Raw genomic sequence first — 16637 nt, forward strand, 5'->3', positions numbered from 1 at the left:
ACCTCAGTAAAGATAAAGCTAGGCTGCAGGCTGCTACTGACGAGGTGAAATGCTCGGCCATTTATTTGAGAGCTATTCCGGCGACGTTAATCGATTAATCCTTTTAATTGCTCTCAAACGAAGTTTGTAGCAATTAGATTAGTCCTATGGTCTTTTTAATGCAATTTTTTGCTGGACTGATTTTTATTCTAACCATTTTGACTTTTCGTCCCCAAAAACAGGATAACAGGTAGCGCTCGGAGGGCATTAAGTGGTCGAGCAGCTCTTTGACCCTTACACCTTACTAGTCTTTAAGTATGCGATTCACCAAAACTGTTCTGAGGAGAAAATTTGTGTCTCAAATTTGTGTCTCAATGTTGATAACCGCTGTCCCAAATGTGATGTTTCACTTCATGACGTAAACCACCTTTTCAACTGCAGTAAGAACCCCACGGAACTGAAAGTGATTCACATCTGGGAAAAACCACTAGAGGGAGCCAAATGGCTGGAGTTAATACCATCAGTCGTTCACGACCACACTGCACAGCTTGATAGACAAGAATGTCATCAGATCGTGCTGCCAGATGAGCTATGATCATGCACAGGTGCACACATATGATGACTTCTTTTTAATGTACTAGTACCAGAAAATACATGATTTGGTATATGAGGGTTCCAGCCTGTCATTTTGGCGAACCAGCTGTTTATCTCATAGCATCATATCAGTAGTAGAAGGGAGATGAACCAATTAAATTCAAAAAGAGTTTATTGCACGTCAAACTGAAACTCGCTTAGCATTGTTAATTGCTCTCAAACGAAGTTTGCAGTAATTATGTTAATGTTTTTTAATGCATTTTTTCGCACCTGCGATTTTTGTTCTCATAGTTTTTTTATTAACCATTTGACGTTTCGTCCTCAGAAACGAGTTACAGAAGTGAAGTCTGGAGTAACACATGTTTCTTAGAGCCTTGTGGTTCACTAGTCTCTAAGTATGCAATTGACCAAAAGTGTATCCCGCCAAATTTACCTGCAAATTGCAGCCCTGTGCGACAGATAGAACAACACCCACCCTCGTCTGCGCTGCTCCAACCTAGCAATTTGGACGCACTTTTTCTCCAGCTCCTCCACATCCCCACCCCTCCCCACTCCGCTCACATCCCAATCATGCCAGCTTCAAGAATTTTTGAGGTTTTCAATGTTTTTAATTGCTCTCAAACGATGTTTGAAGCAATTATTGTAAACGCGTTGGTCTTTTTTATATCAAAGTTTTGCTGGATTGTTTTTGGGACTTTTTTCTAGAACGCTTTGTCTTTTTCAGTGACTTTTTTACGCTTCATTTTTGAGTGATCTCAATTGCTCTCATTGTTCATTGCTTAAATAAATCGAATGGGATTGGTTGTAGATCAAAGGTGCAGTAGTTTAGTGGTTGAGTTGCCAGGATGCTATCCTGGAGGTCATGTTTTGGAACCCCTATGAGGTTGGCGTTTTTGTATCCTTGAAAGATATCTTATCTAAACCCATAAATAAATTTCCCACACTTGTAATTCGAGAGCTATTCATCCGGCCTTATTCGGTTTTTGTTTTTAAATGACGTCACATTATCTTCAAATCTGATTTTTTATTCATTCGTGCTTTCAAATTGCGTGTATGTTGCCATTTTTTACTCTAAGTGAGACAAGTTTTGATCATCCGCTTAAGTAAATTTTTGGTCTCACGTGACTTTCACGTGACTTTCACCACGTGACTTTCACCACTTTCAAAGTGACTTTTGTTTTCATTATCTGAAGAGATAATTTCAATTGAGTATATGTCACCCTAATTGAAGGTTATTCGAGGGCAGTTGCTAAAGACAGTAAAAGAATTAAGGAGTTTTCTCAAATAAGACCTCAGAAGTTAGTATGAAATGAAATTTATTTTTCTCGGTCTTCTATGTTATCTTTTTTTAGCCGCCGTAATCCTTGGAGCGGCTATTATTTAGGCGCTCTCCTTTTTACAATCCATTGTCTTTTGGATTGTATTGCTGTATTGTCTTTTTTAAGATCTGTTCAAATTTTGGGGCTTTTTCACTTCAGCAAGAAGTCAAATTAGAGCAGTGATTTACTACTGAAGCCAACCGCTCGAGATAGACCTTAGCTTCAAGATTTTTTGAGGTTTTCAATGTTTTAAATTGCTCTCAAACGAAGTTTGAAGCAATTATTGTAAACGTGTTAGTTTTTTAATACCAAGTTTCTGCTGGATTGTTTTTGGCTTTTTTCTAGAAAGCTTTGTCTTCTTCAGTGACTTTTTTACGCTTGATTTGAGTGATCTCAATTGCTCTGATTGTTCATTGCTTAAATAAACCGAATGAGATTGGTTGTGGATCAAAGCTGTTGCAGCTTACTGGTTCAGATGTCAGGCTGCTATCCTGGAGGTCATTTTTTTGGAACCCCTATGAGGTTGGCGTTTTTGCACCCATGAAAAATTCCATAGCTACACCCATAAATAAATTGCCCACACTTGTCATTCGAGAGCTATTCATCCGGCGTTATTCAGTTTGTTTTGTTTTTAAATGACGTCACAGTTACTAAAAATCTGATTTTTTTCATTCGTCCTTTTAAGTTGCGTGCGTGTTGCCATTTTTCACTCTTAGTGGGACGAGTTTTGATCATCCGCCTGATTAAATTTTTGGTCTCACGTGGCTTTCTGTATTCTCAATGACTTTCATCACTTTCAAAATGACTTCTGTTTTCTTTATCTGAAGAGATAAATTCAACTGAGTATAGGTCACCCTAATTGAATGTTTTTCGAGGGCATCTGTTAAAGACAGCAAAAATTTTGAGATTTCTCAAATAACACCTCAGGAGTTAATAAAAAATGAAATTTTTTTCTCGGTCTTCTACGTTATTTTTTATTAGCCGCCGTCATCCTCCGAGCGGCAATTATTTAGGCACTCTCCTTTTTAGTCCATAGTCTTTGGATTGTATTGCTGTAATGTCTTTTTTAAGACCTGTTCACTTTTTTCGGCTTTTTCACGTCAGCAAGAAGTCAAATTAGAGCAGTGATTTTAAACACGCTATAGAAATAAAGGAACGAAAAATTGAATAGGTTTGAAGCGCGATTGGATTATTCTTTTAATTGCTTGTGAAGTGGAGTGAAAAATTTGTTTTTGAACAAATTTTAGCCTTTTGAAAGCAATTTTTTTTTCAAATTCGGTTATTTGAATTCTGTTTTCAGTTTTTCTTCTCTTGAGTGCTATTAATATGATACATATGTGTTCTAAATACTACTATCTGCAATTGATTCCACTAATCAACTAGCTGCTGGTGTTTTCTTGACTTTGACACTAATTTATGGCAGAAAATAGTGAACAATTTGATGTTTGCCCCTTTTTCTATTATATTTGTCGTTTTATTGGGTGGTTTGATTGGTGACGGGTCTGTTTGATTATTGTTGTGGCATAATTGAAACTAATTAATGGTTTGAGTTCTTGGCTAGTGGTTTTCATGACTTTGACTACAATTGTTTTTGATTTACATTGGACAATGAACTTTTGAGTTTTGCAAGTTTTGGTTGTACTCTTTGTTTTCTTATTATTTGTTCTTATTATTGAATGTTCTCATGAGTTGCTAATAGGAATAATTTCTTTTGGAAGAATTGTTTAAGTTCAAAGTGGATGCTTTGAAACTATTATTATTTGTTTTTTGGCATTTATGAGTCTTAGATTTTTTATTGGTCTCTATTGTCTTCCCTTTAATGTCATCTGTTCCAGTCTCATTCGCCAATTTACAGTTCTCATCTGTTGACATAGATGCGTTAATAAAGTGAAAAAAATGATGCAGTTTATACTTTTTTAATTCTTGGACTGTTACGCTCGCTGTAAGTTTTACAAAAAATTTTGTGGATTTTTGAGTTTTTGCCTCAGTTGTTGTTTTTTGTTGTCTTATGACTAAGAATCAATACAAGTTTCATTGATTGCTCTTGAAAACAATTTTGAAACCTTTTAAGTTCTAAAATGATACGGTATGTTAGTTCTATGGCTTGTAGCGGTATGCTTCTTTTACTTAAAAAAGAATGATTTTTGCGAATTTCTTTAGTTGTTGTCTATTTTTGCCTGTCTCTGATTCCCCTTGTTGTTTTGTTTACTCACTTTGTTTGGTTATAGCTGCGAAGCTGTAAGCTGAGCGAAGCTATATTGCGGTGCTCTTGGTTTTCTTTGTTTCGTCGTCTGGCGCTCTTTTTTCGTTTTACATTTGTTCACACAGCAAAGCTGAAAAAGTCAAATTTTCTGAATGACTTCTTCCTCTCACTAACGGCATTTGCGCGCGTGACGTCATTTCTCACTCGCTTTAGCAAAAGTTTTTAGGTTATTTGCGTGATTAGATTTTGATCATACGTGACTTACCTCACTCAATAAAATGACTTTTGTACTTTAAAACTTAAGTTTAGTTTGAATTAAATTAATGTCAAAGGAACTCATTTGTGCAGTAAAGGTCCCTAATAAGAGGCTTCTGCGGAATGAATTTTAACAAGCTTTATTAATTTATCGCTGAATGTTTTTTTTACCTAGTTTTTTGAGCGGCGTCGATTTTTTTCAATTTAGATCTATCTGTTTCTATCTCTATTATATGGCACGCAGGTCTATTTTTCGCAGTTATTCCGGCAATCTGCCGGCTATGTTAATTAGCTATTTCAACCGTTCTGAGAAAAAATTAGTTTTGTACCCGGTCTCGTATACATCTGGATTCAAGAATAATTGGGAAAGGTTATTTGACTTGAGCAACCTGAAAAGTCCACTGAGAAAGTGTGATCAGATTAAGTTCTGGTTGTTTTGCTTACTCACTTTATGTCGGGTAGAGTTGGTATTTTTGTATTGTGTTGTTAGCATCAGTGATTCTTAAAGTTGTGGAAAAAAAATCTTTTCTAATTGTGCTAAGATTTTTTTTTGCATAACTAGGGTCATGGTTTGTCTTTATTTGATTTTAAGTCAAAACGGTTGCATATCAGGTCATTAATTACTTCAATTTTGTGTAACTCAGGACTTGTCCTGCCATGTTTTTTGTGAAATCTGTTAACACTTATTTCGGCTTTCTCACATTAGTGAGAACTCAAATTAGAGTGGTGATTTTAATCACGCTCGAGAAATAAAGGAAGTGCTAAAGCTGGCGGATTTTATGCGTGATTATTGTTTAGGCCACTTTAAAGTTGATTGAAATGTTGGTATTCGAACAAGATTGAGAGGTTTTCGAGAGCAATTTTTTTTTCACGGGCGGAAATTTGACTGCTGTTTTCAGTGTTTCTTCGCTTAAGCGCTAATAATGGGATACTTTTGTGTTCTAACGGCTCCTTCTTGCTGTTGATTCAACTTATCGACATGTAGCGAGTGCTGTTTGCTCTGGGAGACCATTTTTCGGCATAAAATACTAGTGAAAATTTCAATTTTGACCATCTCTGTTACTAATTCTGTTGTCTTATCACATCAATAATGGCAGTATCATTGGTTGCTAATGGGACATAAATGAACTTAATTATTTGTTTGAGTTAATGGCTAAGGGTTTTCATGACTTTGACATTATTTGTTCTCAAAGTTTTCTAACGATTTTTTGTTTTGTGTATTTGGTGTTCTGTTCTCTTATCATGAAATCGCGGTAGCGACAGGTATTAACTGTTGCTAATATGAATTTTTTCAACCGATTTCATTGTTTTAGCTCAAAGCTATTCCTTTCGGTGACTTTGAGTTTTAATGTTTTAATGAATATTGATTTTTTAACGTCTGCGAGTTTTTGTTGCTCAATTTGCTTTTTTCTCATGGTATCCTTATAATAAAATGTCCATGGTTGCCAAGCATACCTAATCTAATCGAATCAGTAGTTTTTTTACTGTTTTTTTATTTGACTTATTTATTATTAGTTTTCAAAAAAAATGTTACTATATTTTTGCGGCATTTTTGTAGTTTTGTAATATTTTGAAGTTTCATGATAATTGTTGCACTTATTGCTAGTTTTACCACTTAATCTTATTAATGGGAGATTGCATCGTTTGATAATGAGTCAAAGGTGAATATAATAAGTCGCTTGATTTCGTAGGAATCATTTTGAAGGTTTTGACAACTGTTTTTGTACAGAGAATGGTTGAATTTTTGGTCTTAGTGTTTTTTCTTGCGGTCCTCTCGCTTAGGCTCAAAAACAACAGTAAATTCTTGTTGGCCTTCTGGTGCTGCGTAATTTTCGGCAATTTATTGGCGCCAACTTTTAGCTAACATTTTCATTTACTGAAATACCATTTGTGTTTGAAAGGCTTAAGTGAATTTGTGAATCTTGCTTTCATTTGTAGTTATATTGTCTCTTTTTCAGCCACTAGAGCTGAAAAAGTATTTTATGACTCCTGAAGCTTATGAAAAAACTTTGTCACTCATTGAATAACGCAATGTAGTGAATACGGTCAGGGTCAGAAGAGCAAAATCAAAAGAAATGGGTAAAGAAACCGATTAAGCCTGGTCATTAAGTTATAGTGCATTAGTTTGTTCATTAGAGCCATTGCTAGCTGATGTTAGTATTAAACTTAATAGCTTTCAGTTTGAAAGCGGATTTAAATATAGTTTTAAAATCTAACTGTAACTACACACCGGCCAATTTTGGCCAATTTCTCTTTTTAATTGCTCTTGAACGCAGTTCATAGCAATTATTGCAAACGTGTGTGTCTTTTTTTATGCAAATTTTTCGCTTGACAATTTTGCGTTTTTCTTCTAGAACATTCTTTGACTTCTCAAGTGACTTTTTCACGCTTTCGTTCATCATTTTTGAGTGATCTCTAGTGCTCCGAAGTTGCTAATATAAAATCGGTTGCGGAGTAGCAGAATTAACTGACTTGTAGCGGAGTGGTCAGTGAGGGTGGCCCTGGATCGAGAGGTCAGTGGTTCGAATCCCGTTGGGGTGAAAGATTTTTTGCACCCAAAAATTGATCTAGGCTAGAGCCCCTGATGAATTAAATTGCCTCGCCTGTCGTTCAAGAGCAATTCTTCCAACATTTGTCGGTTTATGTTTGTTTCAGTCCCGATGCTTGTCAACGGTGACTAGTTTCCGGCAATCTGCCATCCATGGTTCCTTTCGTTCGGCACCTGACACTTTTTCATTTAACATTTTTTACACCCCAAAGCAATATTGTTCAGGTGTTCATCCGCTTTTCTGTGTCGGACGTCTTTTTAATGCTCATAAGTGTTATTATGAAGCTGAATCGAGTGACACATTTCTTGACAAATGGTTTACTTAGTTTTCTTAATTTCTTTGGTCACTTCAGGTTACTCTTGACCCTATCAAGGTCAATAAAAGACAACTGCTGAATAAAATTTGATAACTATGAGGCTTCGGGAGTGAAATGAATAACGGAGTTTAATAGTTTTTATGGATTGCTTCGCCAGCTCAAATCAGTTCAGTACTTGCTTCTATTTCGGCACTCTGCCGGCTAAGTGTTGAAAGCGAAATTTTAGTCTCATTGCGTTTCCAGGTTGAAATTATCTGGGCTTTTACTTTGCTTTTCTTTCAAGATGATTTTAAATTATAGATTATCTGTTTTGGTTGCTGAACCTCATCTGGGCTTTATTTTGAATCAGGTGCAAATTCATCAATGCAATTCAACTGTAATGAATATTTCAAGTTTTTGGTATTAGTTTAATACAGATTGTTTTTGCTATTTTTATTGAATCTCTTCAGTAATCCGTAGCCATTCATTCAGCCTTCTAATAGTGCAATCAATACGGTCTCAGTAATCGAAACAATTTTTCTGGGTCCTACTGGTTTTATAGAGATCATTGTATCCTTGATTTTTCCTCTGCATATATGTTGTTTTCCCTTCTTTTTATACTCATTTATTTTCAGCAATTGTATTTTTGGTCTGTTGGTGCGTAGCTCTACCAAGTTGAAGATTTTACGTCTGGAAACTTTTTGAGGACCTTTTCAGTAAGGTGTTGGTAAAGTACTTATTTCTAAAATAGATCCTGCTCGAGTTTCCAAATTAGAATGTACCCATCCATTCACAAAAAGATACTACTGTCATTTTTGAGTGGTCATCTTTTTCTATTAATATCCGCAGGATTTTGAAGATTAAACTTAATTAGTATGTTGTGTCTGTGGTTGTAGAAGATCATAGATGAGCCAGACTGTACGAGTGACGATTTGCCCAGTGTGCCCTTTGATCACTTTGAGAATGTGAAGCAGGCCATCATCAGACTGCATCTATTGGCACAGGCTATGAAGAAGAAGAGGTTCGAAAATGGTGCTCTCAAAATTCAGAAGGTAACTCTCGCAGGTTATCTGCCAGAAAAAAGTATTCAAGTTAATTTAAACCATAGCCACCCTCTTTTTAGCCCGCTATTATAGCGCTCCTAAGTTTTTTTTACGAATCAAAAAAATTGAATTGTATTAAGGCGCGCGGTCTCTTTTACGACTCGACGAATAGTATTGGAGAAGTGTATTTCTTAAATCAATTTTATAGGAATGCATTTTGAAGCAGGAATTGGAACGCCTGAAAAGATCTGTTGAGGTTGTTTCAAGGTTGAAAAAAATTAGAGTTTAGATCAAAAAGAGCAGTTTTTGCTCATAGCGCTGTTTTCGAGAGAGCGAGAAATTGGGGTGTCAAAAATTATCGCTAAGCGAGCGAAAATTTTAAAGCATATAAAATTGTTTTGACAGTTTTAGAGGTCTTTTTAATAGCCGCCTCAGCTTCTCAGGCGGCTATTATAGCGCTCGTATTTTTACAATTCAAAGAATTTGAATTTTAATGGGGCGCTGTCTTTTTTTTAAGATCTGTTCACACATTTTCATGATTTCTGAAGTCAAATTGGAGTAGTGATTTTGGTCACGCTGAAACAGGAAGTGGAGCGGAAAAGCGAGTGGTTTTGCGGCGTGAAATTTTTAACTCTAATTTTAAAGTAGAGTGAGAAAGCGCTGTTTGAGAAAAAATTCGCTCTCTCGCTAGTGATTTTTTGTTCACATGCGGCAATTTCACTTTGATTTTAACTTTTTTTTTCTATTTTTTGATCGGATTTTTTTCTTAATGGTTTTCGAAATCCATTTTTAGTTCAGTCTAGGCCTAGTTTTTTGTTTAAACCAAATTTCACTTTTTCGCTAGTGGTTTTATGTTCACATGCTTGTTTTTTTTAAATTTTTTCTGATATTTTAGAAATGTTTTCCCCAGCTCACTCATAGTCCCTACTAGGTCTAGTCTTTTGTTAAGTCAATTAAAATTCTTTGCTTTGAATTGTACGTCAGGGCTTGTCCTGCTATGTTTTTTTACTTCGTCGAATAAAAATTTTCGCTTTACCTTGGTTCACAGCTTGTTCAACATTTTGCGTATGCAATCTTTTTGACTTGTATTGGCTAGTTTCACTCTTCTCTCATTCTGTTAAAAGTGTTTTTAGACTGCAGTTGCTCAGCAAAGCAATTCAAAATTAACAGAGTCAGTATCGAAAAACGACATCAGAAATAGAAGCGTGATAAACCAATAGAGCCCAGTTTTAGATGCCTGTTACTGGTACTTGGTTCTTATAAGTCTTTGTTACCATCTTTAGTGCTTATTGGTATTGATACTAGCTCCTGTATTAAACAGGAGTATGTTCAACTACAAAATGACATCAAAATAATTCTGCGCTTTACTTCCCTTCTACAAAAATCATTTTTTTAAAATTTTTTTTTTCTCTTCTTTCAATGCCAATCGTGGTTATGGGAATCAGCGGCGGCTATTTTCCGGCAATCTGGCGGGTATGTTTTAATTTTTTTACCCATTCTGAGGATATTTGGTTGACTTTTGGTGAAGTGATTTGTTTTATTTCTTTTATGGGAATTAGATGGACGCCTATTGTTTATGGGCATTTTAACAATTTTGCAGGTATAAAGCAGTTTTTGATGAAAAACGTGACGAAAAATTGAGAAAGATGTAATTGTTTGTCTTATTTAGTGGTTGTTCTTAATTTCTTCAGAACTAGAGAAGTGTTAGTATATAATAGGGCTTCTGCAGAATAGCTTTCCCAAATAATAATTCAAATCCACGAGAAAGCTTTCAGTTGTTACTGTTATTTGTATTATAATAAAAATTTAATAACTGTTCCCATTGTTCCCACTTTTATTAAGTTAAGTTTTTCTTCTACTGTTATTTGACGTAGGATTGCGAGTGGTTTGGTGGCGGAAAAAGTTTTCAATATAGTTTTAAAGCAGAGTAAGGAACGTTGCCTGGACAAAAATTCGCGTTCTGGATTGTATTTTTTTTGTTCACGTACGGCAATTTAACTTCTGTTTTTACTGTTTTTTTTGTGAATGATTTTGCCGAATAATTTCCTGGTCATTTCTAGGTGTAGCTTTTTGTTAAGTCAATGAAACTTCTTTGAATCATAGTCAAGGACTTGTCGAGCTATGTTTTCTTTAAACAAAAAGTTGTTCCGCTTTACCTTAGTTCACAGCTTGTTCAGCATCTTGCGTGAAATCGTTTCAACTTTCTGCTGAGTGTTTTTAAACAACAGTTGCGCAGTAGAGAAATCTAAATTGAACGAAAAACGAAATCAAAAACCGAAATGGCATAAACCCATTAAGCCCAGTTTTAGATGCCCAGTGTGTGAACTTTGTTTTAATTAGTCTTTATTACTAGGTATAATGTACATTGATATGAATACCAATCTATGTATCCTCTCATTAAGAAGCAGGATGTTCTGACTACTAATCGAATCGAAATAGTTTTTGTAGAATCTAAAAAGTTTTTTTGTAGAGGCGACTTTTTTCGGTTTTTTTTTCAATTCCAATGAGGGCTCTGAGAATCAATGACTGCTATTATCCGACAATATGCCGAGTATGTTTATCTATTCAAGGCAAGGATGAGATAAGAGTTTGTTGAGCTATCATTGATTATTTTGCGCACATAAGTGTCATTGGACCGGAACCATGCCAAATGACGTTCTTCTGTTGCGCTAATTGGACGAGAAATAACTTCAGTTTACACTTTCTTGGTTACTGCATACAACTATTGGTAAATTTTTAATTAAGTTTGGTCAGTGGTGCTAACTGTATTTCAAATTTTTCGATGCCCCGAAAATTCGATGCCGATTTTTGTTTACTTGTTTAGAAAAAGGTTGGATTCCTGTTGGATCCGCAGACGGGACAGCCGGGCAGTTTCTTCCACCACAGAGGAATGGAGAGTCACTCTCTCATTGAGGAGTTCATGCTACTGGCCAACATAACTGTGTCTGAAAAGATATGCAACTCGATGCCTCAGTTCGGATTCCTCCGCAGACACGATCCACCAAAACCCAACATGCTCAAGAAGCTCGAAAAAGTAAAACGCACTTCAACAGCTGAGTCTAGAGTTGGCAATGATAGAATTATGATGTAGTTGCGTTCATATAAAATCTGCAAGTGTAGTACATTTGATTCGGCTGTGATACTAGTTGTTAGTTTCAGATGCAGCCGTTTGTTGTTTCGACCGGAATTAGTGTGCGGAGGAACTATATGCTCGCCTGTTTTTTGTTCAGTCATCACGAGGGGTGACGGATGTTTAAAATTTTAAGGTTTTTATTAATAGCCGCACAGCGATAGCTGGGGCTATTATTGGCCTTCTCTTGGTTTTTTACAATTCGAAGAATTTGAATTGTATTGGGGCGGTCTTTTTTTTTAAGATCTGTTCACACATTTTCATGATTTTTGAAGTCAAACTGGAGTAGTGATTTTGGTCACGCCGAAACAGGAAATGGAGCGAAAAAGCGAGTGGTTTTGCGGCGTGAATTTTTTTCGCTCTAAATTTAAAGTAGAGTGAGAAAACGGTGTTTGAACAAAAATTCGGTTTCTCGGTAGTGGTTTTTTGTTTGTTGAAAGTATAATGTTAATTGTTTAAAGTATGGAAAGATATACGTACCTCATCCACGTGCTGATTTACATCTTAGTTATTTATGAAATGAGTGAATGCAACAAGGAGCTAACACGTGCTATTTATACTAGATTTGTCCCCAACTTTTCATATTGTTATGTGTGATATGATGACCCTTGATCTTTTAGAGAAGTAAATTATCAGAGTAAATAACTAGTTAAGATCGGATGTCATAAGAAGTCAAGGATGTTATAAATTAAAGGTGATCACCATGAATGTAAAAGTGCGGTAATTTGGGGTAATAAATATGGACTGAATTTCGTGTCAATCGCCACAGTTGTCAACCATTATTTCTAATTTAACTATTCGATTACGAGATTTGTCTCTGCGTTCCCATTAACCGACAGGTTATGGGCCCAGAGCTTTTCTAAGTTAAGTAATCCACCCCCATCGTAAATAGAAAAACGTTGTTGCTGCGCCTCTTTGCTACATAAGAGGATCGCTGAAATCACTGGGGGAGGAAGACAGAGAAGACAAGGAGAGACAAGCCTTGTAGTCAAGAAGTGGCCAAGTGAGACCAGAGGAAGCAAGAGTGAGAAGATTGTGTAACTGGTTGGGGGACTTCAGTTGTGGAGTTGAAGGCTTGTGTGACTGGTTGGGGGACTTCAATTGTGGAGTTGGAAGCTTTTGTAAGTGGTTGGGGGGGACTTCACTTGTGAAGTGAGCAGTTTGTGAAGCTGGTTGGGGGACTTCATCTGTTGAGTCGAGAGCTTGTGTACCTGGTCGGGGGACTTCAATCGTGGAGTGCTAAGTGTGTGTGTAGCTAAGCAGTGGATTCTGCTTGTGAAGTAAAGAGTGAGTGGAGCTGTTGTGGGGGATCAAAAAGGAGCGCGGAGGTTCAATTGTATAACAGAGCTGTCGGGGAACCAGGATTGCTTAGTATAGCTGAGAACAGCTCAGCTTTAACAACTGTTTCATTTTCAATTGTGTGTGCTGTGCTTCTGTAAGATACAAGTTTGGTCGAAAGACACAAAAGTTGGTGGTAAAACAATTCTTAATTAGGACTAGGATTAGGGTTCGAGTACATTATCCTCGGAGGGTGTTGGTATCCTCATCGTGCTTAATCGCGGCAGAAAAACCCTGGCTCAATGTCAATGTCCTGCTTTCGATTTTGTCAAGGATATTACAGAACTCGAACAGAACACCAACTTCTAGGTTAATTTAGTCGACCAAACTCTTTTTGCTTAGTGTTTTTTTCCCTAACAAGTGCTACCATATTACAACAAGTGCTAACCTGGTGCTAAAAAGCATTTTTTTGATACACAAACATAACGACTCACCGCTTCGTCGCCCTATATCACAGCCACCAACAGGCAACAGATTCAAACACGCGTAGAAAGGAAAGGAGTTTTGATCTAAGTCCGAACAAGATTTTTTTCACAGCCCGACCCTTTTTACAAAAGAATATTTACCTAGAGCAGTACTCGCTTAGGACAGATTTGTTGGGGCAGCATAAGTCTTTGGTTCAGTAGGGAACAATTAAAGTTAACGAGTTAGTTTGAGACGAACGGAAAAAAACGAAAGTAAGACAGGCCTAACAATGAGCTCAAAATTAGAAAGATTGGTATTCAGCGGGCGTGAGGATGATTTCTTGTATTTTGCTGAACAGTTTGAGGCTCGTATGCACTCTTTAAAACTTGGTAAAGTCTTAGTGGAGAAGCCACCTATCTAGATTATGTGCCAGCTGTTAGAAATAATTCTTCGGAGGAGCAACGTAGGCAAGCTATAGAAAAAGGGAGGGAAGAACTAGAAGAGAAAAAGAAGACATTGTGGTACGAGTTAGTTCAGGCTTTAGGCAAAACATCAGTTCTTTTTCTTAGACCACATAAGGGTGATGGCACTAGAGCTTGGGATGTACTGTGTAAACGCTTCAAAAGTTTTGAGAGACCCCAGCTACACAAATTGATAGCGCAATTAACTAGCCTTAGGAAGACTTCACGTGAGAGTATAGTAGATTATCTCACCAGAGCAGATAATATGCAATACAACTTAACACTAGTGAATGAAGGAATTAGTGAAAAAATGTTTGTCTCAATAATTCTAAAAGGGCTCCCGAAGGAATATGAAAACTTCGCAACACTCGTGAAATACAGCAAAGACGAGAAAACTCTAGAGGAAATAAAACGAGACCTGATAAACTTCGATAATGAAAATGTAAAAATCAAAACAGAGAGCGTATTCTTTAATAAGGAACGGAAATGTTTCAACTGCCAGAAAATGGGACATATTGCAAAAGAATGTAGGTTTAAGAAAACGATTCCTGAACAAACCAAAGCTTCTCAAATGAAATGTTTTAAGTGTGGTGAGCACGGACATATAGCTAAATTTTGTAGAAAACAACAGAAACATGGGAAAAAGTTTGTAAGTCAAAGCAGGAGAGCCAACCAGAGGGGCACGCAAAATTTAGTTGAGGAGCAGAATTTAGAAGAAGAAGAAGAAGAGATCTTCCTTCTTTCAAACGTCGGAAAACAACCTTGCAAATGAGCTAGTTTTAGACTCAGGTGCTACCAGTCATATGATTAAAGACGAAAGTTTATTCATAGATATAGACAAGGAGTATTCTGGTACCATCACTAATGCAAACAGCAGTAAAAGTTCAATTAGTGGGAAAGGAACAGTTGAAATTAGGGTTTTGGATTCCAATGGTTTAGCGCGAAAAATAAGATTAAATAATGCGTTGATTGTTCCCAACAACACAAGGAATCTGATATCAGTGTCAAAACTTAGAGCAACAGGCAATGAGGTCGTCTTTGGTGGGACTTTAGAAATACGAACTAAGAACGGAACAGTTTTCCCTTTCGAGGAAAGAGATAGTTTATTTATCTGGCACAACATTGATTACGGCGAGCAGTGCAACTTAGCAAATGGAGATCCCCTTAGTTTGTGGCATAAGCGTTTGGGTCATAACAATGTTGAGGACATATACAAATTAAAAAATCACGCAGTGGGGCTAAAAGTAAACGAGCATGATTTAGCAAACTGTGAAATATGTCAGCTAAATAAATCAAAGAAACTTCCAGTACCAAGAGACTCAGGAACAAGAGCAAGTGAAGTATTAGAAATTGTTCATACCGACATATTAGGGCCCATCCAACCGGAAGCGGTTGATGGTCATAGATATGCAATAGGGTTCGTGGATAATTTTAGCAGATATCAGAAACTATATTTTTTGAGGACAAAGGACGAGGCCTTTGAAAAAGTTGAACAGTTCTTTGCAGACATAGGACAACCAGGAACCTTAGTTTGTGACGGTGCAGGGGAATATGTGTCAAATGACATAAAACAATTATGTAGACGAAAAGCCGTTAGGCTTGAGTTCTCGGCACCGTATACACCAAGAAAACGGAAAGGTTGAGAGGAATTGGGGGACAATCACCCCAATGGCTAGATGTCTTTTAGAGCAGTCAGGTTTAGAAAAGGAGTATTGGCCATATGCACTTAACATGGCAAGTGAGATTAAAAATTTTTGTTTCCATTCAGGTATTCAGAAGACACCTTTTGAGGCAATGTACAAGAAGAAACCTAACTTAGAATCTGTCAAAGTGTTTGGTTGTTCAGCTTTCGTTAATGTTGAAAAAAAATTTCGTGGTAAGATTGGTAGAACTTCTCAAAAAGGAATATTCTTAGGGTCTTCAGACAATAGTAAGACTTATCTGGTAGGTACTCCAAATGACAATGGGGTCTTTAAGGTTAGAAAATCTCGCAATGTAACTTTCAACGAAAACGAAATGTCTATTGAAGTCAAAGAAAAGAAGGAGGAGATAGTCAACAAGCATCATTCAGATGGTGATAGAGATTTAAACCCGGTAGCTTTCCTTGGTGAAATTGTTAACAACGAATTGCTACCTAAGTCTATTGATGAAGCAATTAGGGATAAAAACTGGTACGAGGCAATGAAGTTAGAATACAACTCATTAGTGGAAAATAAAGTTTGGGAACTGGTAGAGAACAAAGGAAATAAACCCATTGGTAGCCGCTGGCACTTTGCTCTTAAGTTTGGTCCTAGTGGTGAGATAACAAGGTATAAGGCAAGATTCGTAGCAAAAGGATTTAGCCAAGTTCCAGGTCGGGATTACAACGAAACCTACTCACCAGCAACACGCCTCTCAACAATTCGAGTACTGATAAGCTACGCAGTATATAAAAACACCGAGTTAAAACAAATGGATATCAAAACAGCATACTTAAACGCTGACATCGAAGAAGAAATCTTTATGCAACAGCCCGAAGGGTTTGAAAAGTTTGACAAGCAAGGAAATCCATTAATTTGTAAGCTGAGGAAAAGTTTATATGGATTGAAACAGTCCGGTAGAAATTGGTACTTAACAATCAAAACTTTTCTCAAACAATTAGGTTTCACGCCGGCTATTCAAGATGAGTGTCTTTTCATAAAGAAAGGAGTAAATGGTATAGAGGGATTAGTGTGTCTTTGGGTAGATGATATGGTGATATTAGGATTGCAGGAAGACTTTTGTGAAAACTTTAAAAATAAAGTTAGTGAGCAATTTCAAATTAGCAGTTATGGAGATCTTAGCTGGTTCTTAAATATAAAAATTGAGCGAACACAAAACGAAATTATGCTAAGCCAAGAAGCATATGTAGAAAAATTACTAGAGAAGTTTAACATGAGCGAATCAAAGACACTGGAAACACCTTTAGATGTTAGCCTGAAACTATCAAAATTAGATTCACCAGAAATAGGCAGCAATGAGCATAGAGAAATGCAATCATGTGATTATAGGGGTATAGTGGGATGTTTGAACTATTTGGCATTAACA

General features: G+C 36.6%; 1 protein-coding gene across 1 annotated transcript in view; it reads left to right on the plus strand.

Moving 5' to 3' along the window:
* LOC142345787 (DIS3-like exonuclease 2) overlaps window positions 1-16637 on the plus strand; it is a 93403-nt gene that overhangs the window by 58152 nt on the left and 18614 nt on the right. The window contains exons 9-10 of the mRNA XM_075398132.1: window positions 8091-8246; window positions 11062-11271. Coding sequence (XP_075254247.1) covers window positions 8091-8246; window positions 11062-11271 — 366 coding nt within the window. The remainder of the gene's footprint in view (window positions 1-8090; window positions 8247-11061; window positions 11272-16637) is intronic.

This window comes from Convolutriloba macropyga, chromosome 9, assembly GCF_964194025.1.
Source record: "Convolutriloba macropyga chromosome 9, txConMacr16.3, whole genome shotgun sequence".
In the NCBI taxonomy this organism is placed as follows: Eukaryota; Metazoa; Xenacoelomorpha; order Acoela; family Convolutidae; genus Convolutriloba; species Convolutriloba macropyga.